This window comes from Myxocyprinus asiaticus, chromosome 13, assembly GCF_019703515.2.
Source record: "Myxocyprinus asiaticus isolate MX2 ecotype Aquarium Trade chromosome 13, UBuf_Myxa_2, whole genome shotgun sequence".
NCBI classification, from domain to species: domain Eukaryota; kingdom Metazoa; phylum Chordata; class Actinopteri; order Cypriniformes; family Catostomidae; genus Myxocyprinus; species Myxocyprinus asiaticus.
Genome location: NC_059356.1, coordinates 43,494,778 through 43,521,520, shown reverse-complemented (window position 1 = coordinate 43,521,520; position 26,743 = coordinate 43,494,778). Strand labels below are relative to the sequence as shown.

The 26,743-nt window shown below is 36.1% G+C and overlaps 1 protein-coding gene across 6 annotated transcripts in view; it reads right to left on the bottom strand.

Annotated features, from left to right (window-relative positions):
* Nucleotides 1–4,216: 4,216 nt before the first annotated feature.
* Nucleotides 4,217–26,743, bottom strand: part of LOC127450224 (TBC1 domain family member 16-like) — a 37,487-nt gene continuing 14,960 nt past the window's right edge. For 3 of the 6 annotated variants that reach the window (XM_051714132.1, XM_051714133.1, XM_051714134.1), the window contains 9 exons: nt 23,703–23,891; nt 22,519–22,666; nt 22,110–22,274; nt 21,698–21,846; nt 17,924–18,058; nt 16,936–17,122; nt 13,121–13,300; nt 7,672–7,818; nt 4,218–5,030 (listed from right to left, as the gene is read on the bottom strand). In XM_051714132.1, the coding sequence (XP_051570092.1) occupies nt 4,770–5,030; nt 7,672–7,818; nt 13,121–13,300; nt 16,936–17,122; nt 17,924–18,058; nt 21,698–21,846; nt 22,110–22,274; nt 22,519–22,666; nt 23,703–23,891 (1,561 nt within the window). In that variant the 3' untranslated portion in view covers nt 4,218–4,769. Of the gene's footprint in view, nt 5,031–7,671; nt 7,819–13,120; nt 13,301–16,935; nt 17,123–17,923; nt 18,059–21,697; nt 21,847–22,109; nt 22,275–22,518; nt 22,732–23,702; nt 23,892–26,743 lie in introns of those variants that run through there. The other 3 variants (XM_051714136.1, XR_007898934.1, XM_051714135.1) reach the window with 3 other exon arrangements.

The following is a 26,743-nucleotide window of genomic DNA, read 5'->3' as shown; positions in this document are numbered from 1 at the left end:
AATGACTTAAACATTTGTTTTTATGATTGCTTACCACATTGGTTTGATTCTAGATTTTCTATATCATATATTGAGATGCACTCAAAAAAGCAATTTAGCCTGTTTTTAAGATTTATGCATTTCACATTCATAACAACAATTTGAATTTTTAATGTTGTGTAATGTTTAACAAAATGTACTTAATAAAACTTAAAATAGTTTTTACATTTTATTTCATTAAAGATTACTCAATTCAATATGGTGGAAATTTGAAATGAAATTGAAAACTATTTTTGAGTGTGTGATTTATCCCAGTTTTTAAATGTAAATCTATTTTGCTCTTTGTTTCTAACTTAACTGGAACACATTTACAAATAATGTAACAGAAAATCATAGAATCTGATTATTACAGACTGAAGATAATAACAAGCGATTTTCTTGAAATAAGGAAGACATGGCCTGTTCTAGTGTCGATGATTAGAGGTTCTGTTCATGTAGAAACCCAACTGAAAGACCCTTGCTGACAGCCACCCCAGGCCCGGGTTCATTAGCACAGCAGCCTGCTCCAGGTGGGACTGCCAGGCACCGATAATTGATAATTAGGGGCTATAACACAGCAGTCAATGCAGTTTCACTGTAGGGGGTTCAGCTGCAACTAGCACTGCCATTCAAAGAGAGAGGAGGAGATGCATACAGAGACAGGTCCGACGAGGGGACCCATAGTGGGAAAACCAAAAACATAAAATGTAGTTCAGAGTAGAAAAGGCACACACACACACATTAATGTTGGGAAGATACCCACTTTCAAAAGGCTTTTTGTGATATAGAAAAATCCATAATCTGAACTTTATGATAATTGCTATAGTGTGAAGCTATAATGTAAAGAAAGTACACAGGTTGAAAATTATATGTAAAAAAAAAAAAAAAAAAGCAACCTGATAATTCTAGGGATGCAATGAAGGACGGATGTTGTTACCTGGATCATGATTTTATCATTTTCCTTTCCTGAAATGCCTTACTTGCAGGAAACTGAAAACTTTGACTTCCATTAAGCAAACGGTTTACCGGCGTTACATTATCATGGCAACAAAGGTGAAATATGGATATATCTTTACACTGATATGGTTAATAAGCACTTTGATCACACTGAATTCATGCTATCTAACATGATGTTTATGTCATGTGTCTATACTTTTGAAAATGTGTGTGTTTTAATGTTTATGGGCTGGCCCTATTCACTTGTATTGTAAGTGCTGCACTGCAACCACAATTTTTGCCTTTTTTTAAATAAAATAAAAATATTTTCGTGGCAATTATTATGCCACAAATGATGTCGACTGAGCTTAACTTTTACTGAACCCAGAACATTCCTTTAAAGCATACAGTGGTGTATGTTCTAGTTTCTAACAAACAGAAAGAGCGATCCCTCTTGAGGGTGCTATCATGTTCCTGACATCTTTGTAAGTCAATATACAAAACAGATAATGCAAGCTAATTAGTTGGTTTTGCAAACCTGCTATATAGAAAATCCATATGGTTCAATAAGCAGTACTTCTGGAGGAAAATCTCTGCATGCGTGAATAACGAATTTCATGGTCTTACAGGATATGAAAAGCACATCTTTTCTCTGCTAAGACAAACAAATAACAAACGCACAGCTTCAAGGAGAATAATCTCCCACATAAACAATAAAATGTTAATAAAATGACATTTACACTAATCTATTATTTTATATTGTCTGGAAAATCTCATGAAAAAAAAATGTCTGGGTTAAATTTCAACACAAAATCAAAAGGCAAAAATAAGAACTTATGTCATGCTTTAAGAAAATGAAGCCTATTTTTAGGACCAGATTCTTATTAGCATAATGTATCGGTTTTTGAGTTTTTTCTTATTCTCATTGTCATTATTCAGTGATGATATATAGACTATCATTACTGTAATATGGTATTTTAAAAATGACTGTAATGATAAGGCAGTACAACATAATATGGTGCATTAATAATTTACAATTTAATAAATGTAATAATATATGTATATAATCAAAACAAATATTATCACTATCATAACTATTAATAATAATACAAATTTACATAGCATGTAATTGCATTTAATATTATTAATAATTATAATTTATATTAGTTATTTTTAAATAATAAATAATATTAATTACTGATTTATTAACATCATAGCAAATATCTTAATGATAAAAATATATGATTTTTTTGCATTGCGGTAATGAAACGTGCCTACTTGTAATTTAAATGTCACAATGCAAAATAATAATATTATTATTAATAATAATAATAATAATAATAATAATAATAATCTTAAAAAGGTACAAAATAGGCCTCATTGGGTTTTTTTAAGCAAACATATTTTTTTTGTATTTTGGTAAAACACATGTTCATGATAGGCTTTGTGAGATTAACCCTGATAGATCAAGAAACAAAAGAAATCCATAAACTAATTTACAAACGTAATAAATTGAGAGAAAAATACTCTCCCTGATGTGAAACCATGAACAGTTAAAGAGTGAATATGAAACTTATACATAATCAGAAACTGCTTTAATGCGTAAACACAAACTGTAGAACTGCAGGATGCTAAATAAAATGGAAAGTGGCATTCGGCCACGCTCGGCACCCTTTTGCTCATCCTCTAATTATTTCACAAGCGTGTCATCATCCCTTAACCCTTTTCAGAAGTGTCACCCATGCCTCAATGCTCTTGGGGTATTTGAGAGAGCAGCCCAGTCGCCTAATGGCTTAAAAAAAAAAACCCTAATGCACAACACTGATGGAGACTGCATGTTGAGAGGCAAATCTCATCTTTAAGAGACTAATGTAACCTTCTGACAGCAATTTGCCGATATCTGCCTTAAAACAGTCTCTGGGGGAAACTTAAAGACACCAGCCACCTTCATGTTCATTGTTCAGTCTCGCTGAAACACTGCACTCAACTGCAGAGCATAATCTTTAAGAGCGTCATGTTCCCATTCAACCACCATCACCAGATAAACTAATTAAAGTCAGTCTCCCTCTTGGGTTTGGATTTAGGATCATTCTGTTTTGAAGAAGACCTTCTGCTATAGCAATGATTTTAACATGGGAACACTGAGTACAAACACAAAACTGCAAAATGAAAACAACCACACAAACACACACACACAAAAAATAAATAAATAAATAAATAAATGGTCAAATGGACTGAAATCTCTTTTTTTAGAATTAAAAAACATGTTTAGAAATGACTTCAGGGTGAGTAAATGATTTTAAACCTATGTATGGGCAATAGTTATTGTGGAGCTTTTCTTGGCAATAATAATAAATACATTTAATACATTTAGGAATAGTTCACCCAAAATGAAAATTCTCTCATTTACCCACCCTCATGCCATCCCAGATTTGTATGACTTTCTTTCTTCTGCTGAACAGAAACAAAGATTTTTAGAAGAATATTTCAGCTCTGTAGGTCCATACAATGCAAGTGAATGGTGACCAGAACTTTGAAGCTTAAAAAAGCACATAAAGGTAGTATAAAAGTAATCCATAAGACTCCAGTTGTTTAATCCATGTGTTCAGACATGATATGATAGGTGTGGGTGAGAAACAGATGAATATTTAAGTCCACATTTTTTTTTCTTTTCACTTTCACTGTCGTTTCCACATTCTTCTTGTATTTTTTGCAATTAGCATTCTTCGTGCATATCGCCACCTACTGGGCAGGTTGGAGAATTTATAGTAAAAAAGGACTTAAATATTGATCCGTTTCTCACCCAAAACTATCAGGTCACTTCTGAAGATATGGATTTAAACAACTGGAGTCTTATGGATTACTTTTATGCTGCCTTTGTGATTTTTGGAGCTTCAAAGTTCTGGTCACCATTCACTTGCACTGTATGGACCTACAGAGCTGAGATATTCTTCCAAAAATCTTAATTTGTGTTCTGCAGAAGAAAGTCATACACATCTGGGACAGCAAGAGGGTGAGTAAACGATGAGAGAATTGTCTTTTCTGGCTGAACTGTTACTTTAAGTGAATATGTCAGCAAGGAAATAACTTTTTTACCCTTCATACTAAATAGCTTATTGTGAAGTACTAAAGACTAATTCCAGTAAATAATGGTAACAACATTTTTTCAAAATCCACTTTTGGGTTGTACTGGATAGTTCCAAATAGTACTGTAATTAGATATATAATCCCTTTTTAATTGCACTAATGAGCCAGCTATACATAAAAGAGCTTGAAGACCTTACACCGTCCATATAATGATATTTATTGTGAAGATATGAAAGCATAAATGGCCAAAAAACAGAAATGTATGACGTAAGTCTGTGATATGATGAACAAGTAAATTAATTGCTGCATATATTAGCATCCTGCCAAAATGTTTGGCCAGTAATGAACATGAACAAGTTTCATTCGTGCTTAGAGATCGCACACAATAGAAACAAAAATATCCAGCAATGTGATCAATGCAAACTAAGCTGAAAAACACAAAATTCCTTTGACTGTGGTAACATACCACACAAACGTTAACACATGCAGATAAGTGATAGTTCACCCAAAAATTTAAATGATGCCATCATTTACTAACCCTCATTTTTCTAAACAACATGAGGGTGAGTAAATTACAGAATTTAAATTTTTGGGTGTACTATCACTTTAACCTCTAAAAGAGGCCGTCAGCATTGGTTTCCAGGCAGTGTTTGATACCAGATGTGGATTGCAGCTTCCTAAATCTTTGATGAACACAATGAAAGTGAAGTTTCTGAGTCCTGTTTGAGTCAGGAGTGCTTCCGGAAGGTGAAAATGTCTCGTGTCTTGGAGCCCCTCTTGCCTTCTCTGGGCTGGTTGGGGCTGGATAAGGGTGGGCTTTCGTGCGTGCCTCCATAGGGGCAGTTCTGAGAGTCGGCATGCTCTCCGGAACATTCTACAGCAGGGCTGTAGCGACTATCCCACATTCCGGGCCCGCACAGTTTACACAGGTCGTGTAAGCTGCAGGGAATTCTGGGAAGAAGGCGGAACTGATAGAGCAGGCTACGTGCCTAGAATTAGACACAATTAGAGAGACAAAAGAAGAGAAAGAGATGGATTGGGAATCTATAAGTGCTGTAAATATAATGCATATTTGGTCAAATAAAGAGAATACATAATAAAAGGGTTATTCCGTGTCAACTCAATCAGATGTCCCAGGCTCAAAATTTTCTTTTTGATATTTTTTTTTTACTGGTGAAAGAAAAACATAACTGATGATGAAAGCCGAAATTTTAAATATCATGGATCAATATTTACTGAGTAATTATTATTTTGTATAGAGGGGTGTGGCAGGGCGGAGGGCGGTGCCGGGTCGTGATTCCGCACACTCGACCCCTAACTGGGCTGATTAGCCCGAGAGGGATAAGGGCCGACTGGAGACGGCAGTGCGGCAGAGAGAGAGTTACGGACAGCTGTCCGACACCTGTGTGTGTTTGTGTCTTTTGGTTTAAGTTCAGTATTAAAATATTATTTATATTGTTAAGCCGGTTCTCGCCTCCTCCTTTCCGTTGATGTGTTACAAGGGGGTTCAAAAAGACAGTTTTAACTTGTGATTTTGGAGCAAAACCGCAGATAAAAAAAATTATCTTAGAAAGGCGGCAGCATCAACATTTTGTTTGTACACAGAGATAGGTTGGTCTATTACTAAAATCAGTTGTCTTTAGCACCACTTGTTGTATTATATGCCAATGGTGCGAGTCCAAAAATGAGAAGAAAAAAACACTATTTTTGTGTTGTTTTTCCAAAGTTGGAGTGCATATAACTCCAGAAGACATCTTAATATCCTTTTAGATTCTGGTTCAGAACAAACTTACATTATGGTCTCCTATCATTTATATATGCTAAAAACATCCAGGCTCTCAATGTGGCTCCATCTGAAAAACGTTAAATTTTTGCCCATTTTCAATTGGTCACATGGTATTTACATTTTACATTTATGCATTTGGCAGACGCTTTTATCCAAAGCGACTTACAGTGCACTTATTATAGGGACAATCCCCCTGGAGCAACCTGGAGTTAAGTGCCTTGCTCAAGGACACAATGGTGATGGCTGTGTGGATTGAACCTGCAACCTTCTGATTACCAGTTATGTGCTTTAGCCCACTACGCCACCAGCACTCCTGCATGACTCCACCACTGGTATGAAGCTAATAATTATGTTTCAATATTAGAAATAATGTTGACACTAGAAATGTACCATTATTTATTTACTTAAAAACAGTAAGGTCAAAATTAATTTTCTCGAGTCCAAAATACTCTATTATTATGAATAAGCAACACATGTGGCTAGATGGTGCTATAATAAGCACATTTTCGCTAATAACCGTGTAGGCTAGAATCAGTTTTTTTTCTCTCTCTGAATCTTTCAGTGCTCCCAAATAAAATGCTCATATTTATTTCGAATTCGCAATTCAAAATGGATTTTCGAAATGGATGATTTTGAAAAAGTCAAAAGCAGAAGAAAATTTGGTTTATCTGACATGGTAAAACCCTAAAGAATCTTTAGTTTCCCACAATATCAAGAAATGCCTCACTTACCAAACCCATATCAATGTAGTCTATGTGTAATTCATGTTGTAGAACAAAATATGAAAGTCTCTACAGTCTTTATTTAATTCATAATTTTTCAAACCACTATTCAAAGAACCCATAGGAAATTTCAGAGGGAACCCATGCCTTCCAAGTTGGCATACAAATTGACGTCATAAATAAACAGCTCTAAATCAGTGTTGATGCATCACTGATTTTGCCTTTTAAATATCATAACTTAAAATGTAGAGTTAGAACACAGTAACTGCCTTAAAGTTATCTTGTTGAGATAGTATCTGACACTATTTGTACTGGGGTGCAATTCGTATCTACCATTAATTGCACTGGGGTGCAATTAGTGTCTACCATTATTTGCACTGGGGTGCAATTAGTATCTACCATTATTTGTACCAGGGTTGGGGTAAAAATAATATCTACGTAAGAACCCACACACACACACCAAAACAAACTTTGCAAGGTGTCGAGTCAAAAAAGAGAGTTGCATTGTTCTGAGGAAGACTCGTATGTGTCCAAACGTTAACCACATGCTTTTAGATTAAAACGTTGGAGCAGTGAGTAAGTGTGCAAGTTTTTTTTTTTCTATTTTTGTAAAAATAAGATCTGCCACTATTTGCACTGGGGTGTAAATAGCACATACCATTATTAGCAAGATGTACAAGACGTAACTTGAATGAAAACTTATTTTACACAGTTTTTCCTCAATTCACAAAAAAATATTTGAAAACAGAAAAAAGTCAAATGTCAATTTCAATCATTTCAAACTGGTCAGATAACAGCAGATTAATCAGCCTGGCCAATATCATTACTTTAAACAAATGTACTGCATCTAACTGTAATGTGACATTATTTAGTGTTAATGGGGAATAATTGCTGCTAATTACATATAATAAGTGTTGCTTTTAAGACAAATTTCTTTATATAAAACACCATGTTCAACAATAATTTGGCACACAAACAGCTGCCATAAGAAAAATATCATTTGTATACAGCAGTACGGAGATAAATCGCTTTTGTTTGACAAGACAACAGTGCAGCATGCATAACCATGAGGAGGTCTGTGGGGAGGCTGAGCGCTCACAGTGTGCGTGTGTGTGTTCATACCTTCCTCAGCACCAGTTCTCCATTCATGTGCATGGAGAGGTTACTAAAGTGCAGCAGCATTTGATCGGTGGCGAGCTGCTGTTCGGTAACATCATCGCCATAAAGCACAATGATGGCTACACACAGGAACAGATGGAAGTAGTCTGTCTGCCAAAGAGCATACAGATACATTACAGAGAGCTCATAATTGAACAACCAACACCATCCATTAAGCGTTATTTCTGAAAACAACCAATAAAATACCAGGTCGCATAACCTCGACCAATCACGATGAGGCTAAATGCAAATAGAGCCAATTACGAAGCAGTAAATGTCGACATGCAATTGAGGGGAGCACTTTACTCCTTAAATCACCTCGTTATTACCATGCCAATGTATGCAAATGGTATTCTGTGGAAGCCTGATAATTAGCATCTCATCTTCATTAGACACTCTGCAGAGATCCTTAAAGCGATACTGACACCCATACGTTTATCTAATGGGTAGGAATTAGCATGTTTGTCTGTTTCATCCAACCGTAGTGCATTTAAGGAACACTGAACTGTGCTGTGTACAAGATCATTTACTAATGGTTTCCAAGGTTTCAGTTACAGACAGAAGGAAGCATTGTAAGCAATTGTACAAAGTAACATGATAACAAATGTTAAAGGGATAGCTGACCCAGAAATGAAAATTCTGTCATCATTTACTTATTTGTAAGTTAAAAATCTGACTTGGCTTCTAGATATATACATTTCTACACAGAACAGTCCTTCATACTGCTTGATGTTTTACAAATTTTTGAACTCTCACATATTTCTTATTGACATTTGCAATAAATATCCTAAAAAAGAAAGAAAGGAGGAAGTCAAAAAAGGGAAATAAACATCTGCAGTTTACGTAGGGACATTTCAGATTTAAACTAAATCCATGAGGGGGAGTTTTGACTTCTTTTCAAGGGAAACCTCCAATACCACATAACCACGAGACATTTCAGACTATATAAAACATAACTTCTTTGTGCGTATGATATGAATGATTGTTCATTATATAATACTTAATAGCAGTTATAGATCTCAATCAATCATTTTATGCTAAAATAAAAAACAAATCAAATGACACATATACTGTATATTTTTACCTATAGAAAAAGAAACCTATTTTTAGAATCATTAATATTTTAGATGACAGTTACGTACATTTTAGCCCCCAATGCAAATAAAGATGACCATTATGATATTCTCATTACAGTAACATGAAACAGTGAATAGATAAAAAAAAAGTAACAAATTAATTGTACAGTTTTCCGTGATTAATCGCGATTAAATTATGATACATTATAATACATTACAACAAACATTAAAAAATCATCATAAACATATATACTTTGTCTCAAAGAACTTTCAAGAAATTGGCTAGTCATCATTTATTTTATTTATATACTGTATGTACGTGTAAAAAATTCCCGTTTTTAGGGCCCATGCACTGAAAGTGCTGAGGCCCTATTGTTCTTCTAATGATTATTATAAGGGCCCAAGCACTGAAAGTGCGGAGACCCTATTGTTCTTCTAAGGATTATTATTATTAGGGGGCCAAGCACCGAAGGTGCTGGAACCCTATTGTATCTGTTAGGATTTTCTTCTTCTTCTTCTTATTTTTTCCTGCCCTAAAAGCGAATGGGCAGCAAAGACCGTAAGTCCTAGAGACACCAAACTTGACAGGATGGTCCCAAATCCCGGCCGCTACTCAAGCACATACACGCACACCCATCCGACTCTAGGTGGCGCTATAATAAGCACCTTTACATTTTGGCTCATATCTCCACAACTGTGAGGGCTAGAATCAAAAGATTTTTCCTTCTTTTTTATCAGCGATTTCGTTTCCATCTCTAAAAATTTTCTGGCATTTACATTTTTTTGAAAACCATGCTTTTTCGAACTCCTCTTAGGCCATTTGTCCGATTGGCACGAAATTTGGTATACATCATCTACAGACCCTCCTGACAAAAACTGGTTCCAAAAATTCCGATACGTCAAATCATTCCAAAGATATTAACAATACAATTCCTTTGGTTTAACGTGATTTGAATAATTTATCAATATCTACTCAATGCCAACACCAAACGTAACCAAACTCGGTATACATAGTCAGCATTACATTTTGAAGATGTATGCAAAGTTTCGTACAGTTCTGCTACTAGGGGGCATAACTTCGCAGTCGTTTGAGTGACAAAGTTCAAATTAAATATACATCTTCTTTGGTTCAAGTGCTAACATATTATTAAAAAAAACGATTCGACAAATCAACAAATATGGCTGCCAGTGGCCAATAAAATTTCAGCTGATGGTTATGAAACTTTCTATACACAAGCAGGGTGTCTACATGAAGTGGTATATCAAATTTCGTGACAATCGGCCACACGGTGGCACTATAATTAGCTAATTCGCATTTTTGCTAATATCTCTAGAACCGTATAGGCTAGAATAAAATTCTATTTTATTCAGAATCCTTCAGTGCCACCAAGTCATACGGTCACATGAATTTCCATTTCCGCAACAAAAGTTTTCTACGACTTCGACTATGACTTCGATTTATTTGAAAAACCTACTTTTTCGAACTCGTCCTAGGCCATTTTTCATATTCGCACGAAACTTTGTATACATTATCTACAGACCATCCTGACAAAAAGTTGTTCAAAGAATTTTGATATACCAAATCGTTCCAAAGATATAAACAAATGTGTTTTGGGGTGTGGCCTATAATGACTAATTAGCCTGTATCTTTTGAGTGCAATTTTCAAACTTAACAAAACTTTGTACACATGGAAAAGAGAACACTGAGGTAATATGGCAAGTTTCATTCATTTTCTAATGCTAGGGGGCGCTATAACATCCTATTTTTGCAACTGCTCAAAGCAGTTCAAATGTCCACAGCATCCACAGGATCTTTTCTGTCAAATTTCATTATTTTGATCATCTCACCATATGCGCTTGGCCCCCGACAATCACAGATTATGGCTATATTTATTTTTATTATTATTCTTTTCAAGGTTTTCGGTACTTTTGGGGTACTTAACATGTGTGAAAAAATTTTGCACACACATTAGAGTCATCAACCATTAGGGCTGGGCAAAGTTGCAGGGGGTCATGCGGGGGGGGCTCTGTAGCGCCCCCTTGAAAATGGGCATGTAAGGGGGGCTCTGTAACACCCATTTTCACCTACAGTCACCAGAATTATAGTTCTCATCAAGCCAAACAACTTTCATACTCACAGTCATTAGCTCCGCTCAACAGGAAGTTGGCCATTTTAAATTTCGGAAAATTGCAAGCTCTGAACTTTTAAATACTGCCAAATTCATGTGACTGGCCCCAAATTTGTGCAACATCATGCCAAGACACTGTAGATTTTTTATATTTTGAATGTTGTCGCCATGATGAAGCAATACATTTATGGCGAAAAGTGGAAAACAGGAAGTGCCTTATATTTTCTGTGTGCATTGTGTGATTTTGTTGAAAATTCAGCAGTATGTTTGGTAATGGGGGCTGATCACATTGATGTAGCTATTATGGGTCACAGTCATAGCACCACCAACTAGCAGCAGGAAGTATGGCACTTTTAACAGACTTTGAAATAGCCCTCTTGTGTTTACATGAATTGCTTCAAAATTCTTTAGAATAATGTGAAGACACTGCTGATGTAAATTTGTAAAGGGATATTTGATATCTTAAATATTGTTGCCATGGCAACTCATTAATTGTTATTATTCCTTTCTTCCTATATTTGGGTGTTTTTGAGGTACTTGGCATTTCATGAAATTTTGCACACACAGAGTCATTGGCCATTAGTTCTGGGCAAAAGTTCACGCATGGGCATGTAGGGGGGGCTCTGTAGCGCCCCCTTTAAAATGGGTGTGTAAGACCCCCCATTTTCACCAACAGTCACCAAAATTTGTACATATATAGTTCTCATCAAGCCAGACAACTTTCATAATTATAGTCATTAGGTCCGCCCAACAGGAATTTTTTTGAATATTGCAGACTCTGAACTTTTAAATACTCCTAGGTCATTCATGAGACTGTCACCACATTTAGACAACATTATTCCAAGACATTGAAGATGTTAAATTGCGAACAGATTTTGATATATCGAACAGTGTTGCCATGGCGAGGCATTAAATTAATGGTGAAAAATGGGAAACAGGAAGTGTCTCATATCTTCTGTGTGCAATGTGTGATTTAGATCAAAATTGAGATGTATGTTTAGTCTTGGGTGCTAATCACATGGATTTTACTATTTTGGGTCACAGTCATAGCGCCATCACCTGGCAGCAGGAAGTGTGGCTCTTACAACAGACTTTAAAATAGTCCTCTTATATTTACCCAAATTGTTTCAAAATTGTCCACCTTGCATTGTTTTCCAAAAGCCACCGGGTGGAAATGAACCAGTTGTGCTTGGGCCCATCATCGCTGCTTGCAACTATATTTTCTTTTTGGCGGATAGAGTTAATTAGTCACGTTTTTACAGGTATTAATTTTTGATACAAGTATATGTATACATGTCATAAAATCAGTGGACATGTTGCAGTTACAATTTGGGCAAACTCTTCTGCGATGGGAGAAAGGTGCCTTATGTTGTTCCTGGCAGGCAACTCTGCCTTACAGGCTTCATATGGTTCGGATTAAGGTGGGGGCGGGGTTAGAGCATCTGCTGCCCGCCAGGAACAAGTTGTGTTTCAGTAAAAGTTTCAGTAAAAAAATAAATAAATACTCCATTAATTGGGTTAATGTTTTTAACACATTAAACAAAAAATATTAATCACAGAAATGAATGTGATAAATTTGCCAGTCCTAGAAAAAAGTAATATATTATTTAAATTGTAAACTGTAAAAGTATTTATACATCATAGTAGTTCGCCCTTGGTATTACCTTTAATTTTCGCTAATTTTAATTTAAAAAATCATTGTATACAGCATCTTTTTTTTTTTTGTATTACAGTAAAAACATGACTGTTACGGTAATAAGAATTCCCATTAAAAAAAACAACGGGTATAGTACAAGTAAAACATCCGGAAATGTTACGATAATAAGAATTGGGGGGTAAATGTGCTTAAGCGTCCTGAAAATTACCTTTATGATCCTAACTGTAGGCTTAATTTTCTGCATGCAAAATATAATTTGACATTTGTTCCGTATTAATTTGGTGTTTAATATGGCCAAGACATTTTCTCAACGGTTTCCTGTGAATCACTCACGATACACCCTAGCTTATTGTGACAACAATATCAGTATGTGAAACATCTCCAGTGCTTCTTAACCAATCTCTGATTACACAAAATGCCAATGTAGAACCTCCGAATTTAACCTTATTACGCCACATTTTGAGAATAACCCTAACCCCTAACCTAACCCTTTACCCACAACTGCTAACCTCATACCATTTCTGAGATGAGCAGCATAGTGTGTGTTTTACCTGATAGTGAGCCCAGCAGGCCTCCCACATGCGCAGGGCTTCAGTGTCAGGAAACTCACGTTTGAAACACAGAAGAACCCAGCGGTGGCAGAACAGCAACTGTAGTCCATCCTCACCCAACCGAGTCAGATGCTGGTGGAACCGAGGCAACATCAATCGCAAAAGCTCTCGCAGGTACATCTGAACTCGGCATGAAAAAACACATTAATTGCACTGTATTGATTTTCTTATAAATATTCTGCTTGGGGTTTGTTCTAAAAATGACAAAGCTTCTTTTTTTCAAACTTTAACAGAAACTCGGAATGTCAATACATTAAAATAATTAATAGCATTTAATTTTGTGATTACAGAAGTTCCAAGAAATTTATGTTTTTATCCCTCCCTCCTATTGTTAGATCACCCCAAAATGAAAATTCTCTCATCATTTACTCACACTCATGCCATCCCAGATGTGTATGACTTTCTTTCTTCAGCAGAACACATTTGAAGAAAAAATATGTCAGCTCAGTAGGTCCTTAAAATTCAGGTGAATGGTGATTCGACATTTGAAGCTCCAAAAATCATAGACAGTCAGCATAAACGTCATCCATACTGACTCCAGCGGTTAAATTAATATCTTCTACAGCGACATGATTGCTTTTGGTGCGAAAAAGAACAATAGTTAAGTACTTTTTAAACTATAAACCATCACTTCCGGTCAGCAGCAGTATGCGCGTGATGTAATCGCGTTGGCACGTGAGACACGTGAGAGGAAGATGGAAGAGCAGCGCTGTTTACAGCTGAGTAGGAGGAACGCTGTACAGAGGCTTCATTGGTTTTGGTTTAGATCTGTATTTGTATCTGTTTGTTTACTCACAATGATTCATTTGTGTGCTTATCCTGGATGTCTCAACCGAGAAAAGAACGTAAGATTACGTCCGTAACATGCCAACGCGAATATGTCACATGAGAGACCGCGTGAACTCCGCCCTCTCATGAAGCTTATCGGAAATGATGGTTTATAGTTGAACAGTACTTAAATATTGACCTTTTTTGCACCAGAACCGATCGTATCACTTCAGAAGACATTCATTTAATTGTTGGAGTCATATGGATGGTGTTTATGCTGGCTGTCTGTTCTTTTTTGAGCTTCAAAAGTCTGATCACCATCCACTTGCATTTTAAGGAACTACAGAGCTAAGATATTTTTCTATTTTTCTTCAAATGTGTTCTGCTGAAGAAAGAAAGTCATACACATCTGGGATATCATGAGGGTGAGTAAATGATGAGATAATTTTAATTTTTGGGTGAACTATCCCTTTAAGAAACTGCACCCTCCTTTTGTCCTCCGGGTCATTTTTGACCCGTATTGAAAACCATTCAAAATGCAGAACTTCTTGATTAATGTACAACGCCACTAAAAGACCCCCTTAATCAAAATCTGTTTTATTGTAGTCTCAAAGTATGTAATGATAATGGAATATATATAGAATAATAATGGAGTAACAATGTTTAAAGCAGAAAAAAAAAAAAAAGTTTCAAAACTTGGTAAATATTGGCAAAAGATGTCTAAATGTACTTTTATTTCAATCACCTTTGGCATTTTATAATATCTATAATATTTATAATATTTTATAGTATATATTACAACAACTTCTGATTTATTCTACTTGCATTAAATCAACAGAGAATATTTAGTTACAATTTTAGTACATACCTATTTCAGAAATGAATCTCTATTGCCTTTTCCAGCAGTCAAAATGGGCCCACTTTACACATCCATTATGACAAATCCATTCCTTCCCACTAATGTCAAACAATTTGTTGCAGTGCTACAGGGTTTTAAGAATGTGCAGTAATAGTTCTTTCAGCCATCTAATGTTTTAGAAATGTAAATGTAAAAATGTAAAAAGTAAGTATGTAGAAGAAAATAACATTCAATAAGTATTTTACCACTGGGAGGCCTTTAGCCCCATTGTACCCTTTCATATATAACCATGTTAATATACATATTTACAAATATATTACCCATTCAAACTGTAAAAAATACTCTCTACATGTGTCTGGACATGTGCATGTGTGTACAAACTCCGTTTGAGAGTAAAGTGTGTAATTTGTGGAAAAGATGCAGTACCCAGTGGAGCAGGTGGAGGAGCTAGAGAACCATATCGGGGCAAAGTTTGAGGAAATATGAAAGATTTTTAGGTCAAATTTGATTCATAGATGTCAAAAGACCATTTTTTTTAAAGCTGTATAACATCCAGAAAATCCCATTGTGAAATGTCACAACTGGTTCTTCGCATACGGGTCAGTTTGACCAAGGAACAGTTTGTTTTAAATTGTTATTTCATTTAAACCATTATATACAAAAACTATTTTTTTATTATATGTGTTTTGATGGTCTTGGCCAAGTCACAACGCTTGGTTCCAGCCCCAAAAACTATGCAGTTTTTATAATGCATTCTTTACCTGTCCAGGGTCAAAAATGACCGGAAGACACTAGGAGGGTTAAAGGGTGTTCACCCAAAAAAAAGAAGAATGGGAAAGTGAACCTGAAGTGGAGATTGACTGAGCAGGGAGGAGAATTTATAGTAAAAAAAAAAAAAAAAAAGGACTTAAATACTGATCTGATTCTTACCCACCCCATCATATCGCTTCTGAAGACATGGATTAAAACACTAGAGTCCTTTTATGTTGCCCTTATGTGGATTTTGGAACATAAAAATGTTGGCACCCATTCAATTACATTGTATGGACCTGCAGAGATGAAATATTCTTCTAAAAATCTTAATTTGTGTTCTGCAGAAGCAAGAAAGTCATACACATCTGGGATGGCAAGAGGGTGAGTAAATGATAAGAGAATTTTATTTTTGGGTGAACTATCCCTTTAAATAAAAACAGTTATTAATTGAATTAAAGTATTAAACAAGATGTCAGTTTTGTTGTACATCTTGATTTTTAGTGGTTTAGAGGCAAGCTCGATTTTTATATTATAGCATATTAAATTATTCATTTTAAGTCTTCTTGAGGACCTTAAGTCTTGCACCTTTGTCGATTTTTACACACTTTTTGCTTAAAATTAAAGTTTGCAATGTGAAATGCATTTATAATTTTTTTTACCAACAAACATTCCTAAAATTCCACAAATCTGCCAAAGTACACCACTTGAAGTCAATGAAAAACAATACCATTCATTTTTTTCAGCTTTTATAAGTTAGAGTGAAGTGAGTCTCATTATAATTTGTCTTGACAAAGTTCCACTGGCCCCTTGGTAGAGTTGCACCAACAGATTGCAAGTTCAATACGCAATAAGCCTTTGATAAACTCAATGAGATCATTTCAATAAGCCGTCCAATAAGGCTGCTAGGGCCATTAAGTTCACACTAAGAGCTTAGTAACTACTTAGTAAATTTGTAACTCGGTACCTAATTTGGTAGCACCATCTGTTGTTAATGCAACGTTTATTTAGTAATTCATGAGCTCTCCAATGACGTATGACGACAGACTTTATTGATGCTAATTCAACTTTTTTAAATTTGTAAGCAAATATTTGTGGTGAAGGGCGTGCATTTTACTGTTAACATGTCACAGCTGGTGTTTCAAACTGCTGCCATGCATCAGCAGTAAAAAAGTCAAAACTAAGTCTCGCCATTCAATTCACATTAAGACATGTTTGCCATAACACAACATTTTTGTGTGAACTACATTACAATGAAATTATTGGTTTAATTAATGGTTATAAAGAGAGAAAAGCTGTCCTAAAGAAAAAAAGAACAAACTTCTATTTTATTCTATGCCAGTGTCTGTTAGTTTTTGAGACAGAAGACCATCCTCACCAGTTGCTTCTCCATATCCTCATCTCTAGGAGAACTAATGAAGATGGTGTTCTCCATAAGACCCACGAAGCACCAGAATGTGTCACTCTCGTCCTGGATCTCTGTCAGTAGAGGAGCTACCAGGTCTGACATGCCCTGACAGTAGCCCATCTCTGGATTAAACACAGCATAGTTCAACAGGATTCGTCTGAGAGGGAAGTGGAAAAACGAAACCTCAATAAAAAGAATTTGAAAGTTTAATTGTGCAAGATTAATTAAAAAAAAATTCTTTTTAGAATAACTCAATTGATTAATATTATACTGTATATTATTCATGGAATGAGGAAGACTCATTAATTCCAACAATGACTATTTCCTTTTCTGGCAATGGGTAATTTATCATACAGTACAGTGGAAAAAAGGTGGTTGCATGGCTTTTGCAATATTGCAAAATGTAAATAGATTTGTTAAGTCTTATATTAAAATGTAAGACAATCAATGCAACTCCATAGACTATAAAGTTAAATGTGGGTTATCCTTTTTACAAATGGTTGTTCTGTTAAGAAAACAGCTTGTACATGTCTGAAACATGTTATACATGTTTGAAACGTGTTCAGCGAGCATACATGCTAAATCCAGAAATTTCCTTAGGGAGCAATGTGCAAGGAATAATACTATACAAAGTGAACCACATAATCAAGCATTATGTGGTATACTGTAAATGAATCAAATTTTCAATTAGGCAGAATTCACCAAGCCTAATTTTATCAAATACTTTACGGTAACTTCCGATACTCACAGGATTCTGCTAATTGCTGCTTACAGCTCTATTTGAACTTGTTGCTGATATTATTATTCAGGTCTCTGCTTGGCTATAACTGAGTTTATGTCTTGACAAATTTGTTGTTGTATGTTGTAAAATGTTTGGAATGACAAGAAAAGACATATTTGCTATAGGAAGATGGATGAGTGGATGTCCAAAGAAAGAGGGCAGATGACAAACTCTAACCTCATGATTTCTACATTAGGGTTATTCTCTCCCCTGAAGAACATGTTGCTTCTATCTGTTCTCACAACGTCTTTATCCACAGTGAACTGGACCTTCCTCCAGAACTCACTATGCTCCTCTGGACTCATGGACAACCTGTAGAATGAATTGCAAAATGAAAGAGATGAACCACAGCAACAACCAAAAAGATGGGTTTCCTGATCTGTAAATAGATGATGAAGAGTTGATAGAAAATGCAGAAAAAAAATAGAACAAAAAAAAAGGCAAAAAAAAAAAAAACTATAAAAAACTAAAAAAAAAAAAAAAAAACACAAAATCAAAAGAAAACAGAAACAAAAACAAACGCAAAGCAAAATAAAGAAAACAGAACAATACAAAAAAAAAAAAAACACAAAACAAAAGCAAAGCAAATCAAAGAAAACAGAACAACACAAAAAACAAAAGAAAATAACAAAACAAACAAAACAATAGAAACAAAACCAGAACAGAACAAAACAGAATAAAACAGTACTGAACAGAACAAATTGCGCTGTGTTAAAACACTATGTTCAACATCATAACATTCTCGTCCTTAACCCATGGTGGCCCCTAAGGCTTTAGACATTCTCAAAGCAAGCAGGTGGGATTTCATTAACATTGTTTGTTTTGCTCGAATCAATGCCAGACCTGATGCAACTTCATGTAAGTGTTTCGAGACCTCTGTTTGTGTGAACTATTCCCACATCTCTCTCACTGACTACCCCTCGGGCCCTTGAGGTTTAGACAGCTGACTGCACAGCAACACCCTTTACACACACTATCAACCTATTCATTATTAAAACATCAGCAAAAATAATCACTGCGAGAGACTAAGTGCATTGGCATTATTGTAATGAAACATGTTATTCAATGCCTCAGTAACAGCACTGAAATAGTGGACATATTTTTGAAATTACTTTCCCCACACCTTTTTGTTATAGAAATGCTTTAAATTGGATTAAACTGCCCAAAATATTCCAACAAAGGGACAACAGTATTTTTGAAGTTATTTAAAAGAAAAACATAGAATTAAAAATGTAGTCACTCAATTGAAGTATGTTAATATTCAAGTATGTACTGTAGATATTTGCCATGTGACAAAGACCTACAGAGCCGTGCCAACGTAATTTGATATATACCATGGCAATGAATGACTACCATCTTAATGTACCAAGGTATTTACATAATACTGCACGACATTTCAAAGAATGCAATGATATTACCATGATACTTTTGATACGTTATGTTAATCAAGCTCTGTGGTTTCAGCATTTAAAGCATCAATTTTGAACCAGCAAAAAGAAAGAGAATGATTCAGAGCAGAATCTGGTTTGTCATTATTAGGTTTCATAAAAACAGACATTTCAGTTTGTTTTAATAAGTTTACAAATAATTTCTATACTTTTGTAATACTTTTGTATATAATATAACTTTGTAAGTGTGTTGTGTATTGGCCAAAGGCAAATATATATATATATATATATATATATATATATATATATATATATATATATATATATATTATTATTATTATTGCCATTGGTCGATACATAACACCCGTACAAAGTTATTTATTATGTGCAAAATTTTTATAAAATATGATAATAAACTAAATCAAACTCAGGCATTAGGCTTTATAAATGTTCTAAAAGCCTGACAATGATTTAATTAGCTAAGTTAATATATAATATAATAAAAAATTATAATATATTATAATATAATATAATATATAATTTGTAATTATTATAAAAAATGTATATTACAAAGTTAACTTAATACAAAATTTAAAAACCAAATCAAAGTCAGGCATTAGGATTTATGAATGAATGAAATGTTACATTTATATAGCACTTTTCTGACACTACACTCAAAGCGCTTTACACAGTGAATAGGGGACTCTCCTCAAACACCACCAGTGTGCAGCATACACCTGAATGATGCAACAGTAGCCATAGTGCACCAGAACACTCACCACACACACCAACTATTAGAGGAGAGGAGGGAGTAGAGTTTTATATATATATATATATATATATATACATATACACACACACACAATATATATACAATTGTGCTCAAAAGTTTGCATACCCTGGCAGATATTGTGAAATTTTGGCATTGATTTTGAAAATATGACTGATCATGTCTTTTATTTAAGGATAGTGATCATATGAAGCCATTTATCATCACATAGTTGTTTGGCTTCTTTTTAAATCATAATGGTAACAGAAATCACCCAAATGGCCCTGATCAAAAGTTTACATACCCTTGAATGTTTGGCCTTGTTACAGACACACAAGGTGACACACACATGTTTAAATGGCAATTAAAGGTTAATTTCCCACAAATGTGGCTTTTAAAATTGCAATTAGTGTCTGTGTATAAATAGTCAATGAGTTTGTTAGCTCTCACGTGGATGCACTGAGCAGGCTAGATACTGAGCCATGGGGAGCAGAAAAGAACTGTCAAAAGACCTGCGTAACAAGGTAATGGATCTTTATAAAGATGGAAAAGGATATAAAAAGATATCCAAAGCCATGAAAATGCCAGTCAGTACTGTTCAATCACTTATTAAGAAGTGGAAAATTCGGGGATCTCTTGATACCAAGCCAAGGTCAGGTAGACCAAGAAAGATTTCAGCCACAACTGCCAGAAGAATTGTTCGGGTTACAAAGAAAAACCTACAGGTAACCTCAGGAGAAATACAGGCTGCTCTGGAAAAAGACGGTGTGGTTGTTTCAAGGAGCACAATACGACGATACTTGAACAAATGAGCTGCATGGTCGAGTTGCCAGAAAGAAGCCTTTACTATGCCAATGCCACAAAAAAGCCTGGTTACAATATGTCCGACAACACGTTGACACGCCTCACAGCTTCTGGCACACTGTAATTTGGAGTGACGAGACCAAAATAGAGCTTTATGGTCACAACCATAAGCGCTATGTATGGAGAGGGGTCAACAAGGCCTATAGTGAAAAGAATACCATCCCCACTGTGAAGCATGGTGGTGGCTCACTGATGTTTTGGGGGGGTGTGAGCTCTAAAAGCACGGGGAATCTTGTGAAAATTGATGGCAAGATGAATGCATCATGTTATCAGAAAATACTGGCAGACAATTTGCATTCTTCTACACGAAAGCTGCGCATGGGACGCTCTCGGACTTTCCAGCACGACAATGACCCTAAGCACAAGGCCAAGTTGACCCTCCAGTTGTTACAGCAGAAAAAGGTGAAGGTTCTGGAATGGCCATCACAGTCTCCTGACCTTAATATCATCGAGCCACTCTGGGGAGATCTTAAACGTTTACAGTATAGTGTCCCTGTCACTATACTAGGGCACTGGGACCCACACAGACCACAGGGTGAGCACCCCCTAATACCTCTTCCAGCAGTAACCTTAGTTTTCCCCAGGAGGTCTCCCATCCATTATAAGTGTTCTAACAGCCTGACAATGATTTAATGAGCTTAGTTAATTGTTTAATTTAAAACAAATTAAGCCACATTTGCACACATGTACTGATTGCCACTTAAATTGTTATTTAAAACAAATACAAAATATTTTCATCTAAAATTATGTATACACTAAAATGACATTTTAGTCCATGTAAAATGGACTGAAATTCAGATTTTTTTCAAAAGACAAAAATGATAACTAAAACAAAAATCCACTGATTTAAAGTTTTGCACCTCAAACTTCATAGTAGCAAGGTTTAGTGCATCTAGATCAGCACTAGTCCAACTAAGACACCAGTCTAACCTTCTCTGCTGGATCTCCTGGTACTCCACACGCTTCTGCAGTCTCCAGGCCTCACGCTCTTCAGAGGTGGAGTCATAGCTGTAGTAGTGCAGCAGGAAGGGCCACACCTCACCACGGATAGACGGGTCAATACCCCCGAAGAAAATTGCCTGAGAAAACAAAGATACTGAGCGACTCAAATTCAGAACAATTTAACCTTTCTTACTCAAATCTCCAATCTGAAATTAAGATTTGTGACTAAAAGTGCAAATACTGAGATGATGTTAAGCACCATTATGAATGCAATTCAAATATAAAGTAAATTCTCTCTTCAAACAAGTATGTGTTTTCATGTTGCATCCAAAATACAATACATGCTGGTGACCATTAATGTTGATCTTTAGCAAGGCTCTTCAGAGTCACTCAGTCTGACCTTTCTGAGCTTGTACTCCTCCACCACCTGACCACTGTTGTTCAGATGACGGAGCCAAGAGCTGACATCCAGCCGTCGATACAGCCGCTCCTCTGGGTGCATCTCAGCAGAAGGTAACATGGGTCTGCGGATGGAGAACTGCATGCATGACTTCTCATCTGACACCTGAAGCCGGAGGACAGTGGAAGAGGAAAAAAAAACCTAATCACATGTCTTGCTATTTAAATAAATATTCATTTTTTGAGCGTTCCTCGCTAGTTAAAAAGGCTAATAAATCTACCAAATCATGTTTTGCTTTACATCTACTCATCTTAACAGGCTTACGTGAGGGTTAGGTTTACCTCTGAATAAAAACATTGTGTCTATGAGAAGTCCTCACTAATATAGTGAAACAAATGCCTCTCCAAACCTGGTCTTTGAGCTGGGTCTCCCTGCAGCATTTCCACTGCTGAAACACCTCGGCCAGTTTATCCAGCCCAGCGTGGTGGAAGTGAAGAATCTTGTACTGACTTTCTCTGCTGGCGATGACCAGCTGTCCACACGTGCACGCCTCATCACTACAACAGACACCCATGACAAACAAACATACTTTCACAACACTAGACTCAGTAAACACCACATCCTGGAGATAACAGGAGAAATGCAGAGAAATAAAAGTTAACTAAAGGAACAGCATGCGTTTTGGTATTTCTGAGCATAATTCTGAGGAAACAGAAGGCTTGCACACAACGTCCATAGAAAAAAATCTTTCAGGAATATATTAAGAGGCCAAAAAGTGCTCAGTGCACAAACAGTACATCGTCATCAGTGTCCAAATAACAGCAGCGCAACTGAATCCATATATTAGTTGAACATACTCAAAAATACAAATGTTCAAAAAATGTCATAGACATACACTGTGCTTTTTTATGGTATACTAGCATTCACACATATTATGCTAAATCTATGCATACATATCAAAAGATAAAATCAAGAGAGGACAACAATTAAACACAAAAAGCAGGTTTCCAATCAAAAACATTATATCAAAATACCAGTACACACAGTATATGTGAAATATTTCTAGCTCATGGAAGAATTATTGTATGCACATAAATCAGTAAAGATTACATTTGACATCATTCATACACAACATGTACATTATTAGCATATTTATTGACGTCGTTTAGACTTTTCCCATGATTAAATGTTTGCTGAGGAATTATGTATAAATGATATAAAATGTCATCTTTACTGATTTATGTGCATACAATAATTCTTCTATGAAGGAATAATAGATTCATAACTTGCGACTATACTAAACAAAATTGCCCAAAATGAGGAACAGAAATTACAATTGTAAATGTAACATAAGCAGGTGAATTATATTTATATATTTTGGGTGTAGGAGTAAATAGAATAAAAGTATATAAAGAAAGCAAGGGATTGTTAAATTTAATGGCATAAGCATAATAAAGCACAAATAAACATTGAGGAAAAACGTTTGTGTTGTGACAACTAACATATTAAATATAATGAAATAATATTAATATAATATATACTGCAGATAAAAGTCAAAAATCACTCATGAACGGTCGTAGGATCTTGACTGACCTGAAGAACAGACGCAGTGACCTCATATGACCCAGGTCAACTCTGAAAACCCCACAAAGATGCTCCAAAGCCATAACTTTCTGCTGCTCCTCCCACCGAACACCCAATGATTGGCTACTTTCAAAGGGGGCGTGGCTGTCCAGACTGGAGGCGGAGCTTGCAGAGTGAGCCATGGGTTCATCACACTCCCTGGAAATGATGGTTCGAGGTTATTACTAGCATTTGAACTCATCCCATACCATGCTACAGAAATGAATAACACCTCAAATCGTGCGGCTTGTTGAGGAGAGGTGTGCTTTTACCTTTTTTAGGCAATCAGACTAGCAGACTGGCAGACAATAAAACAGGTGAAAAAGTCCCATAGACTTGCACTGAAAGAGGGACCCAATCCATAGAGACCAGAATATCAGATTTGGGGTTGGGCTCTTTTGACTTGGTCCAGTAAGCAACACCTACCTAGCGACGCACTGGCAAACACTCACAACATACTAGCATCAGTGTACTAGTGGCAATGAGTTTTGCACAGGCAAAAATGGTAAATCTAGTTTATATTTTGTTATTCCATTCAGTGTAAAAGGAATACAGATTTTATTCCATTTTTATCTAGTTTATTTTTGCAATTCCATTTGATGACACTAGTAGTGCAGAAACTATCCACTTCATCTTTCAGAGTCAAAAAAATAGTTTCTACAGATTTCAAATTATGGCTTTTACTTTATGAACTTTTTACATCTAGCTCAAAGTCACTTTTATGAGCTTCACCAGACAACTCAATTCAGCAAGTCACTCGACTGTAAACCAGCTGCACAGTTAATCTGTTCTGCCGATGGGTTTTTAGAGTGAAACTCTGTGACAGCTGTAGGTACGAGAGAGTGTGTGTGAGAGGACACTGAAAGCGGACAGGAATGAGAGGAATGCTAGGAGGTTATTGTGCTGGCAGGAGTCGAGCACAGACACAAATCAAGAGGCCTGGCAGCCAATTTCCCCCGACATCTCTCCTCTCTCTTTCCGTGTGTGTGTGTGCCTCGCTCTGTTACTGTGTTGCTCGGCCTCTTGCTGTTATACTGCCAGAGATGTAACCTGAAGCGCGGGACCTATGCCTCTCTCTCACACTCGTCTTTTCTCTAACAGAGCACGTCTAACAGGGCAGCAGCCCCTCCAGACACGACCCCTGTCACAGATCCACTGTGGGAGCGCAGTGTTTATGGCTTATGTGGTATTCGAGAGGTCCAAACTACAGCAGGATCACACACGAGGCCATATGGCAGATTGAGGCAGTGTTAGACAGTATACAGTGCTATGTTACATATCATGTTCATTACAGTCTCTTCCTTGCTATGTTTGAGTTTTACAGAGGCTTTAAAATCATGACAAAATAAACAGACACAATTTATTATAAAAAGAAATTAAATAATTTGAAACTGATCGATCCATCAATCCATCATCCATCCATCCTAACTACCCAATTACGTACCTACTTACCCATCCAAATAACTCCATACCTACTCAACTAACTACCCATCTATCTGTCCACCAACCCATATATCCTACCTACCCAACTAATTATCTATCCATCCATCCACCCAACCCCACCATCCATCCATCTATTTACCCATCTGCCTACCCACCCCACTAGCTACCCATCCATCCATCCATCTGCCCAACCCACTAACTTCCCATCCATCCATCTGTCTACCCACCCAACTAACTACCCATTCATCCATCTACCTATCATCTATATACCCAACTGTCTACTCACCCAATTAACTACCCATCAATCTATCCATCCATCCATCCATCTACCCATCCAACTAACTACACATTAATCTATACATCCATCCACCTACCTACTCAACTAACGACCTACCTAACTAACTACTCAACTAACTGTCCATCCATCCATCCACCTTAACTACCAACTACCTACCTACCTTCCTACCCATCAATCTATCCATCCATGCATCCACCCTTCCATCCATCCACCCATCTGTCTACCCGCCCACCACCGCCTGATTTCACTTATTGCATTTTTTCCGTTTGTTTCAGTCTTCTACTCTTTTCTTTCTTTAATTCAATAATATGTATTTATATAGCATCTTATATAGTATATCATATACAGTGTGTTTTATAATTCTTACATACAATAACTTAAAGTGGATATTTCATGGAAAACATATTTTTTCTTCCTCTTTTAAGGTGCTTAGTGTACTAGTAAATATACTCTAACATTCACAATGCAAAACTCCAATCCCAGTCTGGCTTGACCATTGATGTAAAAAGCAGCAAAGAGTAAATAAATAAAACAATAGTCTGAAATAGTCACATTAACAAATATTTACATACATCAATTCCTATTCAGTATTCAGCAACTTGGCGGGACGTTGTTTCTGATTTCACATGCAATAAGATTAGTCAGTCATTACAGAGGTCATTTAAATACAGAAGTCCTAAAGGTACAGTAGCAAAAACAACCCGTTTAATTATAAGGGTCACAATGTTTCCAAAGTTTGGAAACTTTTTTCGGTGCAAGCAACCTTAACTATGATTGTAAGTGGACTTCAGGGGGAAAAAAAATTTATGCAACAAAGTGCAGAATTTGCCCCCCTTTAAATAAGAAGGTGATCCCACTGATTTTAGCTGGAAGAGCGTTCATGATTCCTTAAATTCTTAAATCCTACACTTAGCAAAACACTTGAGCCAAGAAGTTGAGATAGCAAGAGAGGGTGAGAGATAAACAAAATCTAATGTAGAGTGAATAGCATGAGTATGAGACATACAGTAAAACAACAAAAAAAAAAACTTTATATAAGAGAAGTCATAAATCAGGAACAAAATCAGAGCTGACACAAAATATAAACATTACGGATCCACAGAGGAAGTGAAACCCAGAAAACAAATAATTGAAAAAACAGGCCAGATAGAACTTCCTTCACCCAAAGCAGTGCAGAGGAATGGAATACTCCATCATAGTTTGAGTCAAACACAAACCACTAATATTAATCATCATGATGGTCAGCTCATGTCCCGGCCTCACCCCTGCA